At 42.5% G+C, this 26,036-nt stretch overlaps 2 protein-coding genes across 8 annotated transcripts in view; one reads left to right on the forward strand and one right to left on the reverse strand.

Moving 5' to 3' along the window:
- Window positions 1-4,337, forward strand: part of PCMT1 (protein-L-isoaspartate (D-aspartate) O-methyltransferase) — a 52,886-nt gene extending 48,549 nt beyond the window's left edge. For both annotated transcript variants that reach the window (XM_023254498.2, XM_023254497.2), the window contains exon 8: window positions 3,537-4,337. Coding sequence is in view for 1 of the 2 variants with exons in the window: in XM_023254497.2 (XP_023110265.1) it covers window positions 3,537-3,549 (13 nt within the window). In the remaining variant the exon portion in view is untranslated. The remainder of the gene's footprint in view (window positions 1-3,536) is intronic.
- LRP11 (LDL receptor related protein 11) overlaps window positions 1-26,036 on the reverse strand; it is a 64,612-nt gene that overhangs the window by 1,659 nt on the left and 36,917 nt on the right. For 3 of the 6 annotated variants that reach the window (XM_045058193.1, XM_045058190.1, XM_045058191.1), the window contains 3 exons: window positions 17,685-17,780; window positions 12,389-12,529; window positions 9,419-10,304 (listed from right to left, as the gene is read on the reverse strand). In XM_045058193.1, the coding sequence (XP_044914128.1) occupies window positions 10,228-10,304; window positions 12,389-12,529; window positions 17,685-17,780 (314 nt within the window). In that variant the 3' untranslated portion in view covers window positions 9,419-10,227. Of the gene's footprint in view, window positions 1-9,418; window positions 12,530-17,684; window positions 17,781-26,036 lie in introns of those variants that run through there. The other 3 variants (XR_006598394.1, XM_045058192.1, XM_006932087.5) reach the window with 3 other exon arrangements.

Consider the following 26,036-nt stretch of genomic DNA (forward strand, 5'->3'; position numbering starts at 1 on the left):
ATTATTAACCTAATGAACATGTTTAGCATATATATAACCATTTTAAAGAGCCTTTCTAGAAATTAGGACATAATACTTTATTTTTAAAGTTTATTTATTTTGAGAGAGAGTGAGCGAGGGAGGGGCAGAGAGAGAGGGAGAGAGAGAATCCTAAGTGGCTCCACACTGTCAACACAGAACCTGATGTAGGGCTTGATCTCACAAACTGGGAGATCATGACTTGAGTCGAAATCAAGAGTTGGATGCGTAACCAACTGAGCCAACTAGGCATCCCAGGACATAATACTTTTTATTATAAATGATCTACATGTGTAAGTCAGCTAAAGAAAAATATTTATGTAGAATTTGGAACATTAAATGGAAAAATAAAAGCTTGAAACTTATATAGATTTTGGAGTAATAGGATGTGACAAGGTTATACATGCACTGACAGAAAATTTTTGGTTTTCTTTGGTGCCCTAAATGTTAAAATTCAGGTTTATAAACTTAATTTCTTTTCCTTTTCCTTTTTTTCTTTTTAGTGCTATACAGTTCCTTTTATTTGTTTTTAGTAATACTGTTTCTGACTACCAAAGTATAATGCATGTGCCATGTAAAAATTTTTAGAAGTACAAAGAATGAAATAAAAATTACCCACAGTGTCAGAACCTAGAGATAAACATTATCAACATTTTGGTATATATATATATATATATATATATATATATATATATATATATACACACATTTTTTTTACTCTTTTATCCATAGTTCTGTATATAGCTCTTTTGTAATTATGAGTTCATATAGTCTAATTTTATAATCTTTTTTATTAAATAAAGTGGTATCAGTATTGTCCCACATTGTTAGTTGTTCTACAATACGATTTTTTTCCCAGTTTTATTGAGATATGATTGACATAGCATTACATTACTTTTACATGTACAACATAGCGATCTGATGTATGTATATACTACAAAATGATTACCACATTAAGTTTAGTTTTATGGTTTCAGGTCTTACATTCAAGTCTTTAATCCGTTTGGAGTTGATTTTTTTGTGTGTGGTGTAAGATGGGCCAGTGTGGTGTAAGATGGGCCAGTTTCATTCTTTTGCATGTGGCTGTCTGGTTTTCCCAGCACCATTTACTAAAGACACTATCTTTTCCCCATTGTATTTTCTTGGCTCCTTAATTAGTTGACCATATATGTGTGGGTTTATTTCTGGGTTCTCTGTTCTGTTCCATTGACCCATGTGTCTCTTTTATGGTAATATCATACTGTTTTGATTACTCTAGCTTTGTAATATAGTTTGAAATCAGAAAGTGTAATACCTCCAGCTTTGTTCCTCTTTCTAAAGATTGCTTTGGCTATTTGGGGATTTTTGTGGTTCTATACAAATTTTAGGGCTGTTCTATTTCTGTGAAAAATGCTGTTGGGATTTTGATATGGATTGCATTGAATCAGATTGCTTTGGTAGTATGGATATTTAACGGTATTAATTCTTCCAATCCATGAGCATTGTGTCTCCTTCGATGTCTTTCATTAATGTCTTATACTTTTCAGTGTCCAGATCTTTCACCATGTTTACATTTATTTTAGATATTTTATTCTTTTTGATACAATTATAAATGGGATTGTTTTAATTTCTCTTTCTGATAGTTCATTATTGGTATATAGAAACACAACTGATTTTTGTATATTGATTTTGTTTCCTGAAACTTCATTGAATTGGTTTATTAGTTTTGATTTTTTTTTTTTTTGGTGGTGGTTTTAGGGTGTTCTATATATAATATGTTGTCTGCAAAAAGACAGTTTTACTTCTTTCTTTCCGATTTTGATGCCTTTTATTTCTTTTTCTTGCCTAATTGCTCTGGCTAGGATTTCCAGTGCTATGTTGAATAAAAGTGGCGAGAGTGGGCATCCTTGTCTTGTTCCTGATCTTAGAGGAAAAGCTTTCAGCTTTTCACCGTTGAGTATGATGTTAGCTGTGGGCTTGTCATATATGGCCTTTATTATGTTGAGGTACGTTTCCTCTATACCTAGTTTGTTGAGAGTTTTTATCCTTTTCTTTTTTAAAACAATTTTTAATTGAAGAGGACATATGGAAATGTTGTGCTATGTTGTTGGCAATAAGGATATACGTTTACAATGTCCTTAATGCCTTGCAACAGGTAAATCAAATACAGTAAATTATTTTGCAAAGACAGTAGTATCTTCAGTTTACATTTTAAAGAGTTAAGTGAATTTATGAAAAGAGCGTTTTGCAAGTATGAAATCTTTGCAGTTTAAATATTTTAATGCTTGCATGAATTTAAGTAAAAGCTGTTCTGTGAGAATTCTAGTATTTACATTATTTAGAAGAATATATTAAAAGGGACCAGAAATGATCATTTATCATTTAACAGATAATCCAGTACTCTATGACAAAGGCAGTTTATGGGAGATGTAATTTTTAAAATAATTTCTCACACAATTTACAAAATTTAGTTTTAAAAGAAAGCGTATTGTCTGATAGTCCCTTAATTCACCACATACCTGGGAAACTTTAGCTCTTTACTTACCTTCCCTTCACATTGATTTTAACAACTTTTTAAAGACTTTTTAATTTTTATTACAGATTAATTGTAAGAATAGTAGGAAGAGTTTCTGAATCTCTACATCCAGAGTTACCAATGGTTAACGTTTTTATACATTCACTTTCTCACCCCCTCTTCTCTATTTATATATGCATATATATCCTATTTTTTCTTGAGATCACTTGAGATTTAGTTGCAAACGTCATACTTCTTTACCCCTAAAATTCTTGTGTATTTAGCGATGTTTTTGTCACTCAGATTGCCCTCTACTCTGAAGTTTTTTTGGCTTTTTTGATAGCTTTGTTTTTCCACCTTTAACAGCTCTATTGAGGCGTAATTTATATACCATACCATTTATTTTAGGCTGCATTTGTATTCCTTCCTTCCTGTCGCTGGCAGTTGCTGGGAAGGTGCTGTGCCTGGCTGAGCGACTGGTTTCTTTTGGAGCTGATGAGGCTGCCTTCTGAAATCAGCTGACAGAGACAGCACACCTCCAGATGATGCTTTTTCTTCCAAAGAGTTTGGGTTGAGATGGACCTACGCAGCACTTGCTAACAGATACTCTAAACAAAAGACCAAATTCTTGCCCAGTTTTGTAAATGTAACTGTAAAAAATGATTTGAACTCTAAATACTCATCATCATTTTCTAATAAACAGTGTTAGCAAGCTCCTAGATGGAGAAGTTAAAGTTTCTCTGAATTTTTGCTCTTAAAGGAAGAAAGTTATCTTTAAGAAGTAAAAAATAAAGAATTCAGGGCCTTGAGGTTTCACGTTTCATCGCAGAGCAGCATGAGGGATGTGTGGATGGCTGACTCCCATCTTTGCTTGGACTTGGGACTGTTTGCTTTGCTTTTTTTTTTCCTTCCTTTTTAATGCTTGGGGATTGGTGTATTTGTACTTATGTAATAATTGTATCTGAACTACCAGAAAGTTATAGTACGTAACTCCTACTGACATATTTCTCTTTTTCACCCCCAGGGACGAACTGTAAAAGCGCCATCAGCTTGACCAGTATATAATATTACAGTGGATTGCTCATCTCAGTTCTCAAAGCTTTTTGAAAACCAACAGCATCACAGCTTGTTTTGGACTTTGTTACACTATTATTTTCAGCATGAAAATGTGTGGTTTTGTAGGGTTTCTAATTCTTCAAAGAGGCACGGAAGCCGAATTGGTAGAGGAGCGATGCAAAGTATAAATTTGTGGATTTATTAATTCAACACACCCACACTTTACTTTAAAATATTAAAAGACGAGGTTCTGTCAAATGGAAAACTTAGTTTGTGAATTGATTCTGAGGAGTGGTTTTTCTTTTAGACACTTAATTCTGTTTCAATATTAATTTATCAGATTCCTTTTGTACATCAGATAACACCACCATTCACAAGTTAGGAGTCTTGGTTTTTGGATGTCTGTTAGATGCCACTAAGAAAATAGAGATGAGCTCCCTTTTTAAAGCTTTTGATGTGGTGTCATAGAATAGCATGTTGTAGATACAATCAGCTGCTTTGTCACCTTAAAACTAAGCATTTGTAAATATTAAAACTTACGAAGATGGCAGGTGATGTCCTTTAAAACACTTAGCTGTTCGGATTGGACATAACTGACATAGTACTTTCCCTCTTTAAAATTATAGGAGACTTGTAGCTCAGTATTGTTTTTTCTGTTTCCGATTTGCTGCTGACAACGTATATGGATTTAACATGCTGTGTAAGCTGGGTCCTAGTCACTGAACAGTTTATGCAGCTGCTTTGCCAAATAAAGTTAAAAGTAAAAGAGGCCTTGGTGGTGTTTGAATCCCCGGGAAAGAACCACATGTCCACCAGATACAAAGCGCTGACTGAGAGAGATCACGGAGAGAAAGTGGTTTGTCTGATGCTCCGCTTTACGACGTCTGAGTAGCGTGGGTGAACAGATACCTCCAGCGGTACGTTGCTAGACTGACTGTTTCCAGCGGACCAGGACCACACCTCATCATTCTTCTTTGCCTAACACGGGGCTTGTCCTCTTGCGGATGAACGGTAAATGCTGAATGAGTGCGTGAATGAAGGTCAAGGATGAACGTGACAAAACCCATCTCATCTGTAAACATTTCCTGGGGCACCTGGGTGGCTCCGTCAGTTAAGCAGCCGACTCTTGACTTCGGCTCAGGTCGTGATCTCACGCTTCGTGGGTTCAAGCTCTCCATCGGGCTCTGCACTGACAGCGCGGAGCCTGCTTGGGATTCTGTCTCCCTCTCCCTCTCTGCCCCTCCCGGACTCACTCTCGCTCTCTCAAAAGAAATAGATATGTATTAATATGATGACTGTAAAAATGAGTTTCTAAGAAGGCCGTAGCGCTTTGGGATCTTGTTTAAATATTGTCATTTTATACCTTTTATAAAAAGATCTTTGTTTTTCCAGGAGTTCTAGAACTTGAAAAAATACAAACTGTGTATCTGGCACAGCTAGTACTCTCAGCAAAAGAACCACCCCCCCCCTCCCCCCGGCGTGCAAGTGAGTCTGATTCTGGCAAGTTGATCCTTAGCGTGTGTGGCACCTCTCCCCCACTTCTTAAAGTCTTAAGCTTTACTTGTTTAAAAATGGTTTTAAAAAAATATACACACATACATGTTTTTTCACTAGTGTCTCTTGGGTAAGATCTCACACAGGAAACTAGCGTTAGTTGGCAGTTAAAACTTGTGAGTTTTGGTTCCCTGCTGGTTTGCTGGTGTTGGCATCGCTTCTGGATCCAGTCCACGAGCCCTTTTGGTGCAGGACTCCATGTCATTTGAGGGAGTTTCAAAGGTCCGGTATCCTTTTAGGATTTTAGATTGATTCTTAACCACTAGTCTGTATCCTTCATAGCGATTGCCAACATTTTATTATATCTAAATTCCTACCATATGTAAAACCCTTACTCTCAAGGAGTTTGCAATCTGGCTTGAGGGGACGGTTATAAATACGCTAGGACCAAGTGCCACCTGATTGCTATAGACAAATGCCATGCCAAGCATTACTGTTGGATTTTATACTTTTGTGAGTGAACACATTTTAAGTATTTATTTTAAGAGAGAGCATGCACACATGTGCACGAGTGGGAGAGGAGCAGGGAAGGAGAGAGAGAGAGAGAGAGAGAGAGAGAGAGAGAGAGAGAGAAGTACAAGCAGGCTCCTGCTCAGCACGGAGCCCAGTGTGGGGCTCGACCCCATAACCCTGGGATCATGACCCAAGCTGATTTCAGTCAGAGAGGCGGACACTCAACCGAGTGAGCCCCTCAGGTGCCCCAACAGGAGTGGATTTTAAGGGAGCATTGATAGGGGCAGAAAGCAAAAATGAATTTTAACTAGGTATAAGAGCTTTCTTTTTAAGAGAGCTGAGTTTATGTATGTGCCAGAGATACGAAATGTTTAATCTTTAGTATTCATAATCGCTAAAATACTTTAGCATTCCATTATTTCTTAATAGAAGTGATTCCTTTAAACAGTATAAAGAGGACAGTGAAAATATTTTTTAAAGTTCCAGTCTGCTGTGTTCCTGTTGAAACAAGATGATTTTATAGATTTGATTTTATTAAAGGCCAACCTAGTTCTCAGTTAAGAGTGAAAATGAAGAACTCCAGTTTCTAATGAGGATTTCAACTCTTTTTCCAATCAGTAACATTAGTGGGGGGGGGGGGGGAATGACATTTTAGGAAAATAGTACATTATCATTGTCCATGTAAATATTTAAAATCCATTGCCTTAATTTTTAAAAACTGCCATTGCTCAAAAAAAGTTGATTACACTTTTTAAATTGGCTTAATGTACCTATCCTAAGGTATCTTAAAAATTCAATGTATTTTAGGAGTTCCTGGGTGGCTCAGTCGGTTAAGCATCTGACTTCAGCTTGGGTCATGATCTCACGGTTCGTGGGTTCGAGCCCCACGTCGGGCTCTGTGCTGACAGCTCAGAGCCCGGAGCCTGCTTCAGATTCTGTGTCTCCCTCTCTCTCTGCCCCACCCCTGCTTGTGCTCTCTGTCTTTCAAAAATGAATAAACATTAAAAAAATAACATTTAAAAAAATTCAATGTATTTTAAAGTAGGATAACATTTTTTTAGTAATATTTTAATGCTCATGAATTTTTTGAAATCTGAAACCATCTATAGCATTAGATTGTGAGCCGAGGAATAAAGCTCCTTAGTTTTGTTTCATTAGAGAGGTAGGTGTTTCTGCTTTCCAGGTAACTGTTAGTGAATCTTCCAGTAGTTTGGTGTGGCACTAAAAGAGCTCATATGACAACGGTCATTGAATACTAATGTTGTAAATGAAATAGCAAACATGGGTAATTTTTTAAATGTTCTAAATGGGAGTCAGAAGGCCAATAACTTAGGTAAGTGCTACATTCTTTGAGGGTATAAATCATTTCCTACAACGCACTAAATTCTTAAAGAACTACATTAGTAAAGTAAAAGTGCCCTGGTCTTGGGGTGCCTGAGTGGCTCAGTTAAGCATCCAACTTGATTTCAGCTCAAGCTATGATCTCACAGTCGTGAGTTCGAGCCCAGTGTCAGGCTCTGTGCTGACACTGCAGAGCCTGCTTGGGATTCCCTCTCTCCCTTTCTCTCTCTGTGCCCGTCCCCGACTTGCTCCTGGGCACACTCCCTCTCAAAATAAAGTTAAGGGACACCTGGGTGGCTCAGTTAGGTGTCCGACTCTTGATTGTGGCCCAGATCATGATTTCATGGTTTGTGGTATTGAGACCTGCATCAGGCCCTGTGCTGTCTGCTTGGGATTCTCTCTCTCTCTCTCTCTCTCTCTCTCCCCCCCCCCCCCCCTCCCCACCCCTCTCCTACTTGCTCTCTCTCAAAATAAACATTTAAAAATAAATAGACTTTTAAAAAAGAAGTGTTCTGATCAGATTTCAGTTTCATGTCTCTTAATTTCTCCTATCATTTTTCAGGAAGATGACAATGTTTTGTCCCCATTGTACTTAGAGGGTGGCTCAAATAGATTGCCAGCAAGAAAATCCTGCGTAGGGGCACCTGGGTGGCTCAGTCGGTTGAGCGTCCAATGTCGGCCTAGGCCATGATCTCGCCATTCCCGAGTTCGAGCCCCGCATCGGGCTCTTGCTGACAGCACAGAGCCTGGAGTCTGCTTCGGATTCTGTGTCTCCCTCTCTCTGTCCCTCCCCCGCTCGTGCTCTGTCTCTATCTCTCAAAAACAAACATTAAAAAAAAAAAAAATCCTGTGTGAAGAAAACTGGCTGGCCCGTGTAGCCCACAGAAGTTGTGTATCATAATATAATAAAAATGAAACAAGTCCAAGAGTTTCCTTATCTTTAATCCTTCTACCAGTGCTCTCATGGTAGATGTTAGTTCCCCTCTGTAGGCTTCACCTTTATAGCTGACTTTGTGTTGTTTGAGCCGGGATTCTTTTTGAAGTGCTCCTTGTCTGGTGGGAGAGAAAAGATCTGACTTCTAGTTCCCGTAGAGGCTGTCCTGAGGCAGTGAATCCCTCTCTTCCCCTCTCTCTTTCCCCTTGTTCTTTCCCTTCACTTCCTTTCCAAGACGAGAGAAAGTTCGAGGGCTGCTGGAGCTGAAGAGCTCATTCTTGCTCAGAGTGTCCTAAGAGGACAGGCATCAGAATACTTTTTTGTCCGAAGGGCAGGTGATTGCAGCACTGAGGACATCTTAAATACAAGAGCAGCAATCCAGGGGCCGGGGGCAGCCAAGGACATTTATATTTGAGTTCCCACGCCCCAAATACGTCACTGTGATGCCCCCGCCCAAAAGATCACATCACATAATTTTTTTTTGCCAACCCTGTTTATTTAGGCTTTTTGGGGTGATTATCTTGTCAGGATTTTGCTTGCGAATTACATTATAGATGAAAGAGACTGCAGAATTTCCATGTGAACACGACCGTGTCAGTTGTAAATCAATTATAGAGATTTTCTGGGGAAAAAGAGCTACCCTTCTTTGGGATCTTGGCTCCTTTATGTGATTAGCTTGTAGGGAACAGAATTGGATAAAGCAGGCCGGACATTACAGGTGGGGGTGGTAAAGGAGTGTCAGATTGGCTCCGCTTCAACAGCAAACAACATTGAAGGCGTGATCTCAGATTGTAGAGTTCACGGTTCTGATTTCTTCATTCTTCTATACACACATTTCTAGATGACACATTTAGAGATTTTTCCAAATTTCTGTTTTGATCTGTGAAACTGCTTTGTTTAAATATGAGAACATAGACTTTTGATATTTTTGGACTTTTGGGTCTTCAGTCATATGAAATGATGAAAACGAAAGAATTTTTAAGTCCATATACTCAGTACAATTTTCCTTAAGCTTTTTGGTAAAAGTTAAACTCATTTTAAAATGTGTTTTGAGGGGCGCCTGGGTGGCTCAGTCGGTTAAGCGTCCGACTTCGGCTCAGGTCATGATCTCGCGGTTCGTGAGTTCGAGCCCCGCGTCGGGCTCTGTGCTGACAGCTCAGAGCCTGGGGCCTGTTTTGGATTCTGTGTCTCCCTCTCTCTGACCCTCCCCCGTTCATGCTCTGTCTTTCTCTGTCTCAAAAATAAATAAATGTTAAAAAAAATGTGTTTTGAGAAGTTTCCTATGTTTTGAAATAACTGTATAAAAACATCTTTAAGCTGAATGATATTGTAAGTTGATCTCTTTCCAATTTACAGCGAGGTAACAAAGACTAAAAACAGAGGTGATGGGAGAATTCAAATGAGTAGGAACGAAGACACACGGAGACCTAAATGAAGCAAATGGAGGAGGCTCAGTCCTGACCACTCAGTTCATTTCTGAACACAACCAGCTTTGGTGTGTCCAACCGTATTTTCATCCCTGGCGGTTTGACATTTACCCCCCCAAAAATCTGTGCTTGCTCTTAAAGTAGCTATAAAATATGCACTTTATTTAGAATACTAGAGAGAATTGAGCAGGACAAAAGAGCTGGGAAAAATAGGGCCAGTGCCCCCCCAAAAAGTCAGCATCACAATTGATTAAAAAGCCAGGGAGATGTGAACATTTGTGAACAGCAAACTAAGCTTTTCTATTTGGCTTGGGCAGTTTTTCGTTAGAAATCCTCATTCGGTTTCAACACCAAGAGTTAGACAAAACTTAGAGTCCAGTAAAGAGAACAAATAATTGAGAGCCACTCTGCTAGGAACAAAACGGTACAATCCCCAAACATCGAACTGGGGACAGTGTAACTTAAGAGACCCCCAGCGACAATCCCAGGCCCAGAAGCTGCTGTTACGGAGCATCATGACTGTGATGCAGGCAGCACGTTGTGAGGACCCGGACGGCCCCGTGCCCTGGGGCACAGCACACTGTCCTATGTTTATGTACGGGAAGTCCGGTTAGTTCATCGGCAAGGTCTGCCCTGAACGGCAAAACTGAAGAACAAATAGAAATACGCATCTCCGCGTTTGGGTTGAGGGAAAATATGATAAAGGACAACATGAAACAGCCCTCAGTGACTGAGGAGGGCTGGGAAGTGTGAAAGCGAATCATGGAGCCGAATCACAGATTATGAAAAGTCAGGAGGAGAAAGATGAAGACATTCTGTTATTTTCCTGTGGAAGAGAACAAACCTGATACTCGAGTGACTGGCATTCAAGCTTCTGGAAGGATGGAGACTGGCTGTTGTCTGCTTGTAGAGACGGGAGGAAAGAAGCTCTGAGTTTTCTGGAAGGTGGCTCAGATGGGCCTTTTCTCAGGAAGAGACGTGAGACACACGAACATGTTTGAGCAGCAAATCGTGGACAAGCTTCCCTCTAAAATTATCTTGAAATCATCTTAGATGCAGAATGCCTTCAGTCAGATACTCACAGTTAAGGTGACTTTCAAAAGTCCCATTCAGTCCTTCTGACAATACAAATATCTTGTAGACCCCGATTCTCCTTCTCTAATTCCTAATTTCCCCCTTTGCAAGATAAGGTTGATAGGATTAAATCCAGGTAATACAGGAACAGCTCAGTAAATAATAGCAACTTATGATGATTAGGTTAAATGGTTGTTTAAAGTCACAAGAATAAAATACAATTTAGGAAAGGGATATCGTACACGTGGATATGGACATCTTTTCTCAAGTCTTTCCACACCATAGCAATACTAAATCGTGTTTTAATTTCTTCACGTATAAAAGATGTGCTGAAAGATGCACGCCTCAGCAGTTTTTATTGTGTCCCGTATGGCTACGGGTGATGTCCTTCTCTGGACTAGGACACTGCACGGCATCACACAGGGAGCGCCCAGGGCCTCAGGTCACTCGTGCTGTCCTTTCTCTAACCTGCCCTGGAGGGGAGATTGAAATCTTTGCTCAAGTCTTAATATTCAACAAAATGCTTGGACCTCTCAGGACATAAAGGTAACCGATTTCTTTGTTTTTCCAGAACTAACTTGCCATTTCTTAATGGGTTCGTTATATTTCTGACCCAAATTAAGCCCTTTGCCAAAGGAACGACTTACCCCAGGTTCAGTCTGAAAATAAAGTGTTCTACAATGTGTTCAAGCATTTTAGAAGATTTGCCACTTATGAGAAAAAAGCCGTACTATGTAAATGGTAACATCGTGTGAGTGTAGACAGGCACCACATTCCTCTCAAGGAGAATGATTTCTACAACACGTATAATCCCGGCATGAAGTGATGACGGGAATAATTTGCCTTTAAAAATCCTACCGACTGATTAACAGGGAAAAGATGCAAAGCCAGACGGCCAGTTTTCTGCAAAGACAAATTTGTGCAAGACTGCTCTATGCTGGGGGAATACGTAAGCCCGGCATTAGCTGATTGCACGTTACAGCGTCTGAAGCATTGAGTAAATAGTGCAGAAAAGTGGCTCAATCCCATTGGATGAAAGACCCTGCTGATCCTTAAACGAGGCACGTTTACAAAAGCTGCACCTACAAATCCACTCAGCGTTCTGCTTTCCAGTTTGAATGCATCTTCCTCTTCCATCAACACAGACTAGTGTTGAAAACCAGCGACTACAGAAATAAAGCTGCTGTGTTCGGGACCATCAAGCAGTGCTGAGGAGATTCAAGAAAGAACTAATTGTCCTCCTCCCACTTCGCCCTCAGCTGAGTTTGTATTGAAATGTTTGACCTGCCACCTCTTCTTCCACCAGGATTTCCCAGCTCCCTTCACGACCGCGTTACGGCTATTTGTCATCCAAAGTCGGGGTTTTCTCACCCCAAGGTAAGCCTGATGAGGCAGCCCCCTAAATGACATGATGTCAGAGGCCCTGGGATAAACTCACATTCACCTTCCCCGAGGCCTCCTTGACGTGTTCATGGGGCTCTAGTACAGATGATACTCCTGCCATTGAAGGTATAAACTCACTTGAGATCCATTCCTAGAGACAGGTTTTGAAGGGGAGAGGAGAAAGGAGAGCCCGGGAAGCTTAGCGTGAGGAACAAGAGGGCCTCAGGACGAGAGGAAGCCGTGTATCAAGAGGCCCCGGGTTGCCAGGGGCCCGTGGTTGGCCTCTAGAAAGTAAAGGGTTAACGTCGCCATTCCAAGGCCACCCCTCGAGTCGCTGAATTTTCTGCCGTGGCTCACTGCAAACTGCTATTTTCAGGGACAGCTTACGTAAGTCAGAATTCGATGTGTGAGTCTACTCAGACGGACTCCTCTCTAAATTTCAAAATATTTCACACACTTGCCAAAGAAAATCTTCCTACAATAAATAAAAACAAAGGTTTGGGGTTTTCAGAATTTTCTGGGGTTTCGGTATTTTTCTTCGCCCAGTTCAAACCAAAGAGGTTTCTAAATATCCGGAACCCAGTATATATATGAATTAAAAGTGAAACATCCTCGCCCCCCAGCTATTTAAGTGACACTTTTATAGATACATCCCATTTATGAGGTAGTCAGATTCCTCAGACGTAATGGGACGAGCTTTTTTAAGTTTCTGTTTCACCAGGCGTAGTCGGCAAGCGACCATGAGAAGCAGCAGAGCCGTGATGGCCAAACCCAGGGCCAAGGGTAGCACTGCACCTGTGGAATGGTTAGAAACAAATAGCGCAGGTCACTGACTAGTAACAATAACGCTGCAATTTACTGTGTGATAAACACTTTACATGCGCTATTTAATCTGAACAAGTCAATTAAGTAGGTACTTGAACCATCACCATCTTCTAGATTAACTAAGGTGCCCAGATTACATAATTGCTCTAGGAGCACACAGCTGGCAAATGGCAGGTCTAGTTCTCAAACCCAGACGTCTTTAAAACCAAATTCTGGGATGCCTGGGTGGTTCAGTCAGTCAAGCGTCGGACTCTTGATTTTGGCTCAGGTCATGATCTCACGGTTCATGGGTTCGAGGTCTACATCGGGCTCTGCACTAGTGGTGCAGAGCTTGCTGGGGATTCTCCCTCTCTCTCTCCCTCTCTCTTTGCCCCTCCCCTGTGCACTCTCTCTCTTTCCGTCTCAAAAACAAATACACTTTGGGGCACCTGTGTTGCTCAGTCGGTTAAGCGTCCGACTCTTGATTTTGGCTCAGGTCATGATCTCCTGGTTCATGAGTTTGAGCCCCTCATCAGGCTCGGCACTGACAACGTGCAGCCTGCTTGGGATTCTCTCTCTCCCTCTCTTTCTCTCAAAATAAATAAATAAACTTAAAAAAAAAAAGAAACTTATTTTCATTTCTAAATCCAGAGAATCTACTCTCAGCCAGTAGAAGCACTGCTGAGAGGGACCTTCAGAATATGGTGGCATGATTCTCGCTAAGGGTAGTTGAAGAGAAAATCTCTGCAGTTCTCCTTCACAGGCTTTACCCTGTGGGATCGGACGCAGACACCCAGACTAGAAGCAGCCTGTCCAGGCTTGCAGGAGTCGGGAAGGGACAGGGTGTGCCCCAGATCAGTCTTTCTTATCAAGCTCAGCAGCTCTATTCTTAGACCCGTCTACTCTGGAGTCCGGCCAGGCTTGGAGATGATATGGTGGAACCATTTTTAGCTGCAGGGGCCTTGCCAGCTGGTGGAATTAGAGGAGTAAAAATGTCCATTGCAGAAGCTGATTCAGTAATGCTTCATTTCATTCACTTCTTCATTCGCTCAGTGTTAATTGGGAGCCATGCGCCTGACCCTGATCCAAGTGTGGGCGGCCAAAGACAATAAGCCAGTGCTGCAGAGTGCCAGCACCGCACTAGGTGCTTGGTGGTTTAAATGTAAACCTCACAACCACCATGAGTTGGTACTATTAGTATACCCATTTTACCAATGAAGGAACTAAGACAGCAAGAATTAAGTGACTAACAGATGTTGGCAAGGATGCACGGCATCCTTTTGCTCTGCTGGTGGGAATGCAAACTGGAGCAGCCACTCCGGAAAACAGTACAGAGGGTGCTCAAAAAGCTAAAAATAGAGCTACCCTGCAGCCCAGCAATGGCACTACTAGGGATTTATCCACAGGATACAGGTGTGCTGTTTCGAAGGGACACATGCACTCTAATGTCTGTAGCCGTGCCATTGACAATAGCCAAGGTATGGCAAGGGCCCAAATGTCCATCAACAGATGAATAAAAAAGATGTGGTATATATACACGATGGAGCATTACGCGGCAATCAAAAAGAATGAAAATCTTTCATTCTGTGGGTGGAACTAGAGGGTATTATGCTAAATGAAATTAGTCAGAGAAAGACAAACATCATGGGACTTCCTTAATATGGAATTGAAGATACAAAACAGATGAACATAGGGGAAGGGAAGCAAAAATAATATAAAAAGAGGGAGGGGGTCAAAACATAAAAGACTTAAATATGGAGAACAAACTGAGGGTTGCTGGAGGGGTTGTGGGTGGGGGGAATAGGCTAAATGGGGAAGGGGCATTGAGGGAGACACTTGTTGGGATGAGCACTGGGTGTTCTACGTGGGGGATGAATCCCTGGAATCTACTCCTGAAATCATTATTGCACTATATGCTAACTAACTGGGAGATAAATGAAAAAATAAAAATACATAATAAAAAAATAAACATAAAAATAAAAAGAATTAAGTGACTAGTCTAAGTCTGTACGGTCAGGAGTGGAGCTAGGATAGGGCCCCAGACAGCACGGCTCCAGAACCGCCGTGCTACAATACTTCTCCAAAAGGGAAATGAGAGCATTATTATTCATGACTTCCGGTCTGGGTGGACAAACATTTAAATGAAAAAATACAATTAAGTGTAATTATTATGATGGAATTATATAGGAAGTGCACATGTGAAAGATGTAGTTCGTGTTTCTGGTTCGTAAGAGTTTTGCCTGCGTGTTTAAATGAATAATGGAGCTTGTTTGGGGTGGGTGGGGAGATACGTTTATTTTCTGACATTTTCAGATTGAGATGCCTATAGATGATCCAGGTCGAAATTTCTATTAGGTTTCTGGATTATTTGGCCTAAATATGTGAGAGTCTGTAGCGTCAAGGTGGTGACCGCAGCCACAGAAGTGAATGAGATCGCCAGAGAGAAAGGGAGAAGAAGGAGCGCCAGGAGCGAGTCGGTGAGGAAGCACCGGCATTTAAGAGGGCAGACAAAAGAAGAGAAGCTAAGAGAACAGGAGACGGATCAGAGAGGTGGCAGGACAGCCAGGGGACAGGGGAGCCTTGGAAGCACAGGGAAGAGATTACTTCAAGGAAGCACTTGGCTGAACCAAATGCTAAGCAGAGGTCAAGCGGGGTGAAGCCCAGAGAGGCCAACGGACTTGGCAATCGGGAATTCATTTACGCGGAGACTGAAGATGGAAGGGTGCTATTTCGTTTTTGTGTGTTGGGAGAGATCTGAAGGTGTCTGCAGCTGTTGGGGCAACGAGCCAGTAGAGAAACAGATGAAAAACATCAGAGAGTTAACCGATGATGGGGATCAGGGGCTGCCTCAAGATCAGGGGGAGACTGACCGTGGAAAGAGGGGACACTCCTTCGCTTAGTACTGAAGGAAAGGAAGGGTATGGGTGCAAATGGGCGACTATTCACGTTCGGGGAGGGGTGGTGGAGGAGGACCGCTGTGCTTGTTCAGGGCAGGGAGAGCATCAGAGGCTGCCCTTCTAAAGGTGTGTGATTCGTGTGAAGATGAACACCAGCGCTGAGGCCGCAGGGGGAGGGGGCTGTGGTTGGAGATGCCAGCCCCAGGGCCACACTGCAGATGCCGTTGTGGTAACAACAGAGCAGACATACAATCTAGGGGAAACTTCTACTTGCCAAGTCAGATGTGTGGTGGCTGAACGTCGAACTGACTCCTGTTTAATGCTTTGATGACAAGGAAAATGAAATCTCCCATCACAAAAAACTTGCTACAATACTGAAAATTATTCTGGACTTTTCAATGCTTACTCGGCATGGTTTCTTCATTGTCTCTATCGTGGGTAATTTGAGATTTAAAATTTTCTAACCCCTAATAAAACACATCATGATATAATTTTCTCAGGAACCAGCGAAGGAGATGAATTGTTCATATGAGCTGGAGTGATGTTCATAACATATAACAACTGGAATGGGCAGTGGCCAGTTAGAATGGAGGCTTTCTGCACACATCTAGGCATGGGGCGGGGGCAGGGGCAGGCCTGGCTTCCCTTTATATGTCGATGGGGCACAGGGCACTTTTTATTGAGATATGTGGGGACAGGGGCAAGGCCAGCAGTCCAGCAGAAGGAACAGCATCTAGGCACTTGACGTCTGGATTATTTTGGCCACTTGTTGGTTAGTGGTTACATGATAGCGTGGTCCAGATTTTACAAAGAACACTCTAGGGTAAAAAAGTCTTCTCCGTGTTCAGGTCTATAATTTAAGAATCATATTTTATTCTCCTAAATCTTTTACTAATTAGTTTGTGGGATTTAGGATTAAAACCTGCCTTTCTGAAGAACCGAGTCAAAAGTGTTCTCTTTCTAGTTAAAAGTGACCATAATTATGGAATTGTGGTATTCTTCTTTCACTCACTAAATATCCCCTCGACCTCCTACACTCTTTCCTCATTGTCTTTGGTCTTCGTCCATCACTAGAGCAGCTGGAGAGAACTAGGTACTCTAGGATCTTTTTTTTTTTTTTAATTTTTATTTAATTTATTTTTTTAATTTACATCCAAGTTAGTTAGCATATAGTGCAACAATGATTTCAGGAGTACATTCCTTAATGCCCCTTTCCCATTTAGCCCACAACCACTCCAATAATCCTCTGTTTGTTCTCCATATTTAAGAGTCTCATGTTTTTGTCCCCCTCCCTGTTTTTATATTATTTTTTTGCTTCCCTTCCCTTATGTTCATCTGTTTTGTCTCTTAAAGTCCTCAATGAGTGAAGTCATAATACCCTCTAGTTCCATCCACGTAGTTGCAAATGGCAAGATTTCATCCTTTTTGATTGCCAAGTAATAACTCCATTGTATATATGTACCACATCTTCTTGATCCATTCATCCATCAATGGACATTTGGACCCTTCCATACTTTGGCTATTGTCGATAGTGCTGCTATAAACATTGGGGTGCATGTGCCCCTTCAAAACACACACCTGTATCCCTTGGATAAATACCTAGTAGTGCAATTGCTGGGTCGTAGGGTAGTTCTATAAGATCTTTATAACTAACTCAAGCATAATAGCCATCGTTTACTTATTTATTATTTATTAGCCGAACCAGTGTGGCTATTTATTATCATTTATTTATGTATGAGTCACACACGTGTGCTAAACGGTTTATGTTAATTGTCCCATTTCTCCCCCAACAAGTCTGAGGCAGTGATAGTTGCCATTTCCATCTCACGACTGAGGAGAACTGGGATCCAGAGAGAGAAAATCGCCTGCCAAAGGTCATAGAGTTTAGTGACGGAGCAAGGGTCTGAACCTCGGCCTCAGATTCTAGGGCCATGAATATCTAGGTCTTAACTTCTAGGCTGTGAATATTACTTTTTCCATAGCATGTTACACCTGGAAAGAAATAGAGTGATCCTCTAGTCCAATCAACTGAGAAAAGAGGAAGCCTAGGTCCAAGGATGTGAGGTTACTAGTTCAAGAGCCCACAGATGCAGCCTGATAGAGGGAGAATACAACAGCTCTTCCGATCCACGGATCGGTCACTGCTCTTGTCCTAGACTCTTGCAGCTTCATCTGGTACCTTCCACTGGAGGATATGTGGTTCTACAAATGTCTGTACTCTGCAATGAATTTCCAAATTCCAGATTTACCTGTTTCTGGGGCTGGGTGTTCCCCTCCTCCTCGATCGCTCTTTGATTCAAAAATATAATTTTTTTCTTTTCTGTTCTTCCCTGAGGAACCACTATCTACAGAAAACAGAGAGAACATATGTCAAAGGTACATCAGAAACTTTAGGAAACAGACATGAAAATATAGCCTCATCTATTTTTCTTAGGATGGATTTAAAGAACTTGTAAAATTTATTACTCTTGTAAATGTAGGTCTGTGTTTGATATTAAAACACTAGGTAACTAACATGACCAGAGTATGGGATGAGAACAAAACCACTGGTCAGAGAAAGGGGAAAAGGCACCCAGCACTCTGGAGAAGGAAGGAAAGACGTCAGCTAGAAAAGTCACGGGTGATCTCTGCAATCCATACTATGAAAAGCAGAAACGTCCACAAAAGTTTTTCTTTAAAAAATGAAGAGTGAGCTTGCATAAGCCACTCAGACAAGTCGTTTGACTTTCTCACCTCAGCCCTACTTGGCGGGTATTCATTGCTCTTTGTTTTCCGCTTGGGTCAGAGAGGCTTGGTACTTGCCCGGGTTCTTTTTGAGTAGTAAGCGGGTCACAGGGCTGGGATTTAAACTCAGGCGTGTCTAACTGCTTGTTGGTGGAAACCAGCATTTCTGGTGTAATGATATGTTGTTAATTATTTACTCTATCCAGTTGTATTACACTATTGAGAGTGACTAGTAAGAAAGATCAAACCTTAGGACTTTCATCCCAGGTCTGATAAGCCATGGCCGTACCACCGAATCATTTCCCATCCGGGAATTTACAGCATTTGTGTGCTTATTACATTGACAAGATGATGATTAAGCTAATGGAGTTGCCCTCGTGCTGTGGTGTGATCTCAAGTGAGCCTGGGGGATAATATAATCCTCAGTGACAGTAAATAGAACGGATGAGCTGACATGAGGAATTCTACTGAGAAGCAAAAGCTTAAAGCTTCTTTACTCCTATGTCATCAACAGATCTGTTCTCAACACCTGCAACTGAAATAAGGCTACTTAAAGGTAGTATTTATAAAACTCTTCGGAATCTGTACTAAGTGATATGCCTGGATTTACTAAGGATCACAAAACTCAACAGGATGATGGAAAATTATAAAGTTATTGCAGGTACCTACTAGGGCCAGAAAGCCAGGACTTGAAGAGATGGTTGCAGTCACGTGCTTGTGCTGTTAAAGAGAAGGGACTGCAAATGCGGGTGTTTCATTAAGGCATCCTTCAAGTTCCTTTTCACTCAGCCCTGCAAGCCATCAGTAGCTGAATCACACAGACCATCTCCACGACACTCTGAAATATCCTCGACTACGGTGCCTCTTCTCTGTCCTCAACTGCCACAGCCTTAGGTCTCTGTCACCTTTCACTCAAGCACTCTGCGTGCAGACATTGCTACTGGAACACGTCTGCAAAGGCCCCTCATCCCCACTCGCTCAGCATATCAGTGCAAGGAGGTTAACCCACATTTGCTTCTCACGGCCAAGGCCACGGCAGGCTCCCTACCTTCTGCCGTGCTTTGTCACGTTACTCTAAAAGGCACCATACACGCCACCTGCAGATAGCCAGTAACCTGGGCTGTCCTCCATAAACCGCGGGCCCGAAGAGAATGAGAGATGCGAGTAAGGCAGGAGCAATTTCTTGTGGGCCAGAGAATCAGAGTTACCTTGCAGGCCGATTGCTATCCTGTCCACTGGACTGTAGTGCTGGAAGCCCCCTCCCAACCAGAACGGCGAGGGGAGGGAACGGAAGAAGAGCAGGCAGTGGGAGACTGTAAGAGAGTGACCCCGGGGAGGCACCGGGCAGAGCCAGCCAGGGAACGGCTCTTACTGTGGCGGGGCCACCAGGTGCTGGGACTGCTCGGCTCATGGCTCGCGGACAAAGGGATTGCTGCCTGGAGCTGGAGACCTTTCCCAGCAGGATGGGGACAGGGATACTGCATTGAAGCCATGGGGCTGCTGGGGCCCTGGGGCCATCGAGAGCCCGGGCTGTCCTCCACCTGGCAGGCTGATTCCAACACCTTTGGATTTTGTGGATCAATCCAAAATTCAAAATGATTCTTGGGGCCAAGTTAGGGTCAATTTTTTATTTTGCTAAATAAAGACAGTAAAAGAAATGGCCATTTAAGAAGGCCATTGCCGGGGGCGCCTGGGTGGCTCAGTCGGTTGAGCGTCCGACTTCGGCTCAGGTCATGATCTCACAGCTCGTGGGTTCGAGCCCCGCGTCGGGCTCTGTGCTGACAGCTCGGAGGCTGGAGCCTGCTTCGGATTCTGTGTCTCCCTCTCTCTTGGCCCCTAACCTACTTGCATTCTGTCTCTGTCTCTCTCAAAAATAAACATTAAAAAAAAATTAAAAAAAAAAGGCCATTGCCTTCACCTCATTATAAAGTAAGGAAATGTATAACCCACAAAACATGAAGAGTTTAATACATAAGGATAGCTCTTTGAATTGAATGAATGTAGTCTTATAAAAAAAACTCCCTGCATTGTCCTTATTTTTCTCATTTTGCCATGAATGGATGAAAGCTTTATTATGGATGGATATTGATCCTTCTTCGACTGGCTTTGGAGACCAAATTCTCTTACTCTCCTTTTTTTAAAAAAAATTTTCTTATGTTTATTTTTGAGAGAGAGAGAGAGAGAGAGAGAGAGAGAGAGAGAGAGAGAGAGAGAGACAGCACATGCATGAGTGGGAGAGTGTCAGAAAGAGAGGGAGACAGAGAATCAGAAGCAGGCTCTGTGCTGTCAGCACAAAGTTCCACACGGGGCTCAAACCCACAAACCACGAGATCATGACCTGAGCCGAAGTTGGACACTCAACCGACTGAGCCACCCAGGTGCCCTGTTCCTCTCCTTCTTGATTCCATCTGTCCAGATGCTTCAGCAGGGCTTTCAAGGTTCTCCATATTGCCCTCTATTGCCGGCAAACTCCCCTCACTTTGGGTAGCTGGGATCTCCTGCTTCAATAATTGCCATTCTCAAACCCATTTTCTCAGGCTATTAATTAGAGCCCTTGTTTTCCATGTATTCAAACTCTTTCTGCCCATTCTTCACAGCATAGCAGAATGTCCATGCCTATCACAGGTGGGGGCCACCTGTCCACTAGGCACAATGGGCATCGAACCTGGGGCTTGCAAAAATGTTTCAGTTTAATTTCTCTTAAAATCACAAGAAAACAGGGGTGCCTGGGTGGCTCAGTTGGTTAAGTGTCCAATTTTGGCTGGGGTCATGGTCACATGGTTCGTGAGTTCAAGCCCCGTGTTGGGCTCTGTGCTGATAGCTTGGAGCCTGCTTTCGATTCTGTGTTTCCCTCACTCTCTCTCTACCCCTCCCCTGCTCGTACTCTTTCTCTCTCTCTCTCAAAATTAAATAAACATTCAAAAAAATCACAAGAGAACAATGGATATAATAATAATAATAACAATAATAATAATAATAATGCATATATAATAGCGAATGTAGCCTGTTATATTAATCTCTACACCAACACAGTCATAAAGTTTAATATTTCGGGTTTTTTTTTAATAGGTCCATGAAAGTCATAACGCAGATCTACAAGTAGCCAATCCTGTCTACTCCAGTACTCACAGATGTCTTCCCTTTTTTTAAAGCTTATTTATTTATTTTGAGAGAGAGAGAGTGAGAGTGTGCACAGGGGGGGCACAGAGAGAGGGAGAGAGACTCCCAATCAGGCCCTGCACTGACGTGGGGCTCAATCTCTTGAACCGTGAGATCACGACCTGAGCCGAAATACAGACCTCGTTGCTCAACCGACTGAACCACCCAGGCGCCCCCAGATTCTCGTCCTTCTGCGCTTCTAATGCCCTAACAGAAAATACCATACAAGCAGGTTTTAAGGGAACTGTAGCTGCTTCCTGTCTCTGCAGCTAAGAGAAAAGATCCTTGGACACTGTGAGGCTTGCTGCCGAAGCCATCATCCCCTTGGGGCTGGGGTTAGACCGCTGAGTTAAATTCTGGCTTTGTCACTTCCTAGCTGTGTGACCCAGTCTGAGTTCTTCACTTCTCTGTGACTCAGTGTCTTCATCCATAAAATGCTGCTAATGATTTCTGCATATCACCAGGTTGCTATTAAGACCAAGGAAGCAGGGGCGCCTGGGTAGCTCAGTCGGTTGAGCGTCGGCTCTTGGTTTCGGCTCAGGTCCTGATCTCACAGTTTGTGAGTTCAAGCCCTGTGTCGAGCTCTGGGCTGGCAGTGCAGAACCTGCTTGGGATTCTCTCTCCCTGCCTCTCTCTCTCTCTCTCTCTCTGCCCCTACCGTGCTTTCTTTCTCTCTCAAAATAAATAAATAAACTAGGGGGAAAAAAAAAGACCAAAGAAGTCCACAGTGACAGGCACTCAGTAAGTACTATTTCCAATAATAAATCTGGAAGTGGGAAGATCACATGGCTGGGAATTCATGTCCTACTTTTTAAAAATAATGAGCCAGGAATAAAAACACTGAAATTTACCAACATCCAATTCTTTTCAGAGGATTAACTCGTTTGTCTTCTATCCAATGTAAAAATACGAAATAACCACATTCACAATCCCCTCCCCCACCCCATCTTTCCACCAAAGATGAGAGATTCTTCACCTTAATTCTGAAGAGAAACTCAGTACTGGGACCACCACTGCACTATTTCTATTTTTTATTAGAATTAACTATCTCGTAAGCTTGTAGCTCTCTTACCTGAGTTTCCTAGTGAGTGCTCTAGCGAAAATTCATCTAGCACTAACAGTTACTGAGAGACATAAATTATATTTACGTACGATATCTCACGCACTACGTATAGCAACACTGTGAGAAGATATGATTATCCTCTTTCAAGCAAGGAAACACAGTTCAGAGAAGTTAATTACCTGGATACTAGTACCAGGTGGTGCTGGGATTAGAACCCAGGACCGATCCACAGCAGGAGCTTGTCTTTCTTTTTTAAAAAATATTTTCTTTAATGTTTATTTATTTTTGAGAGAGAGACAGAGACAGCATGAGAGGGGAGGGCAGAGAGAGAGGGAGACACAGAATCCGAAGCAGGCTCCAGGCTCTGAGCTGTCAGCACAGAGCCCAACGTGGGGCTCAAACTCACAAACAGCGAGATCATGACCTGAGCTGAAGTCAGATGCTCAACCGACTGAGACACCCGGGCACCCAGAGCAGGAGCTTTTCTACTGAACCAAACTGCTCTCAAAGTCACAGATCCAAGAACTTAGAGTTTATACTGTATCTATTTACTCATATCCAGGCAAATCAAAAATAACTAGGCAAAATCACAAATTGAAATATTTCCTTAGGAAGTCTGAGATAAAGCTCTCTATTAAGGATGCAGCAGAGAAATAGGTTAATTGTACTTAGAAAGGGGATCTTGCCTTGGAGATGGGTTCATTTGAAAGTAAACATATTCATTCTGGATCTTCAGTTGTCAAATTTGAAGAGTATTTTCTTAAATGCCCTCACTCCTGGGGAGAGGAAGCCAGTGCTGTGGGAGGTGGGCGAGCTCAGGCATTAGGGAGAGGACAGTACACACAGGAGACTTAAGAAGCCACAGTGGCCACAGACTCTAGAATTTCCAGGGGACGTGCCCTGCCCGAGTTGGTATTTGAAATGTGAATTTCTGTTTTCTACATTTCAGGGAGGAATTCACTGTCATTTCCAGACTGCCTGATTCACTTTTCCTGGACACCAACGTATGGAACACCATAGAGAAATGCTTCATTCCACACGTGCTATCATAGGCTCTCCCCAGAGTGGCAAGTCAGAACAAACGAGACAAAGATGGAATTTGCTTCTGCAAATAACTCATTTTGGTAATGATCCTTTTAGAAAAGTTAATGTCTTAGGAAATTATTTTTCCCCTCTTCTGAATGACCTATTGTGTTAACGTGTACCATGCATAGCCATGCACTCACAGAAGGAGTTGGAAGCTGGACCGAAGTTGCTTTAAATTTATTTTCAGTCACCACTGCACATGCAAGCATGTTCTGGAAGGAAGGTGGAAACACTAGCTAGAAAAGTGATTACAATACGGGCCTGCCTTCCAGAATGTACTATGGCTTCCTGTGACCACCTGCCAACTAACACAGACAACAGAATCGTTCTTTCTCACTATTCACTGGTAGACCACACCGCATGTCAACAGAGTAGGTAAGAAGGAGCTCTCTTCAGGAAATGTTCTGGATTATACTAGGACAAGATCCATTCATCTGAGGAAACAGTTGACTCCTGCCATCATGTGGGAGCATAATGTTATTCATCAGGCTTCAACAAATTCAAACTACCTTCCCAGACGTGTTATTTCATAAGTTCAGAATGGCTTCTCAATAAGAAGAGACAGTCCAGCAGAACGAAAAAATGAAATAGCCATGAAAAATACAGCGCACATGAAAAAACTCTTTTGAGTATCCTTTATAAGGATAGCCTCTCTGGATAAAACACCTCCCATAACGATGCGAAGGTCGCAGGTGCTCACTCTGGCTACCTCCGGAGAGAAGTGAAACAGTGAGGCTTTGGCATGTTTAGCAGGGAAATCGGAGACAGTGCAGGCAGAACCCCATGTGCCCATACAGAGACCAGGCATTCTCCCAAGTTCATGCTTCAGTTTGGATCCTTAAAGAACTTGGTTGACCTGCCGGGCTGGACATGAATTCTCAACTTCCAAAAAAATGGATTCAAGGGGTGCCTGGGTGGCTTGGTTAAGCGGCCTACTCTTGATTTCAGCTCAGGTCCTGATCTCACAATTCGTGAATTTGAGCCCCCACTCCAGGCTCCTCGCTCACGAGCCTGCTTTGGACCCTCTGTCTCCCTCTCTCCGCCCCTCCCTCACTTGTGTGTGCACGCATGAGCGTGCACTCTCTCTCTCTCAAAAATAAATAAACGTTAAAAAAAATTTTTTTAATAAAAAAAAAAAAGGATTCACTGTGAATGTGAATGTGGATACACCACTTTTCGAGCACTCTGCAGTGCTGGACATCTGATTTCTTTCCTCCGGCCAGCTCCGATAGAAAGAGGACAGCCTTGTTAATAAATGACTTGGGCCACACAGGGAACAGGCCCTACAGATGCAGCCACATCTCACAACAGTTCAGCCATTGAGTCACTGCGTGCTGAACAAACACAGGCACCACCGCGGCTCTGAGCGGGTGAGCGGACATTCACTGTGTGACTGGATATTGGCACAGGTCCTTAATTTTATCCTTAGTAACACGCTTGGGATGAATTCCCAAGTGTGGGATAACTGAATCAGGGCACATACAGATTCAGTGCTTCAGAAACTGCCCTCTAGAAGATTGTACTGGGTTCAGTCCCACCAAGAGCGCCTGAGTATTGTTTCTCTGTGCTCCATACTATTGGCTCCATATTATTGGCAAGGTAATAATAGTTTTTCACCTTGCCAATGTGACAGGTGAAAAACTGCATCTCATTACTTTCTGTACTATATTATCAGTATTAATGATAGTATCTCTTTAACATATCTTCAGTGAGTTAAGTTTTTTATCCTTACGAGATGCCTGTAGGGGAAGGAAGTGGCAGAAAATTCAACTTGTCCTTATTATATTAGCTGATGATCCTTGTAAAATCCAGGCACAGGTCACAAATAGGAATGCATTTTTATTTATTTATTTATTTATTTTATTAGTTTTTAAAATTTTTTTTTCAACGTTTTTATTTTATTTTTGGGACAGAGAGAGACAGAGCATGAACGGGGGAGGGGCAGAGAGAGAGGGAGACACAGAATCGGAAACAGGCTCCAGGCTCTGAGCCATCAGCCCAGAGCCCGACGCGGGGCTCGAACTCACGGACCGCGAGATCGTGACCTGGCTGAAGTCGGACGCTTAACCGACTGCGCCACCCAGGTGCCCCTTATTAGTTTTTTAAATGTTTGTTTGAGAGAGAGCAGAGGAGGGGCAGAGAGAGAGAGGGAGAGAGAGAATCTCAAGCAGGCTCCACGCTGTCAGCACAGAGTCTGACCCGGGGTTCAAACTCACAAACCATGAGATCATGACCTGGGCCGAAATCAAGAGATGGAGGCCCAAAGGACTGAGCCACCCAGGCGCTCTGGTGATGCATTTAAAAAAAATTTTTTTTTAACATTTTTATTTATTTTTAAGAGAGAGAGAGAGAGAGAGACAGAGACAGAGACAGAGAGAGGCAGAGAGACAGAGTGCAAGCGGGAGAGGGGCAGAGAGAGAGAGAGACACAGAATCAGAAGCAGCCTCCAGGCTTTTATTTCTTTTTCCATCCATTTCCCCAACCACCTCCCTTCTAGCACCTATCAGTGTGTTCTCTGTATTTAGGAGTCCTTTTGTTTGTTTCTTTTTTTGTTTGTTTGCTTTGTTTC

The sequence above is a fragment of the Felis catus genome, chromosome B2 (assembly GCF_018350175.1).
Source record: "Felis catus isolate Fca126 chromosome B2, F.catus_Fca126_mat1.0, whole genome shotgun sequence".
Classification (NCBI taxonomy): Eukaryota; Metazoa; Chordata; class Mammalia; order Carnivora; family Felidae; genus Felis; species Felis catus.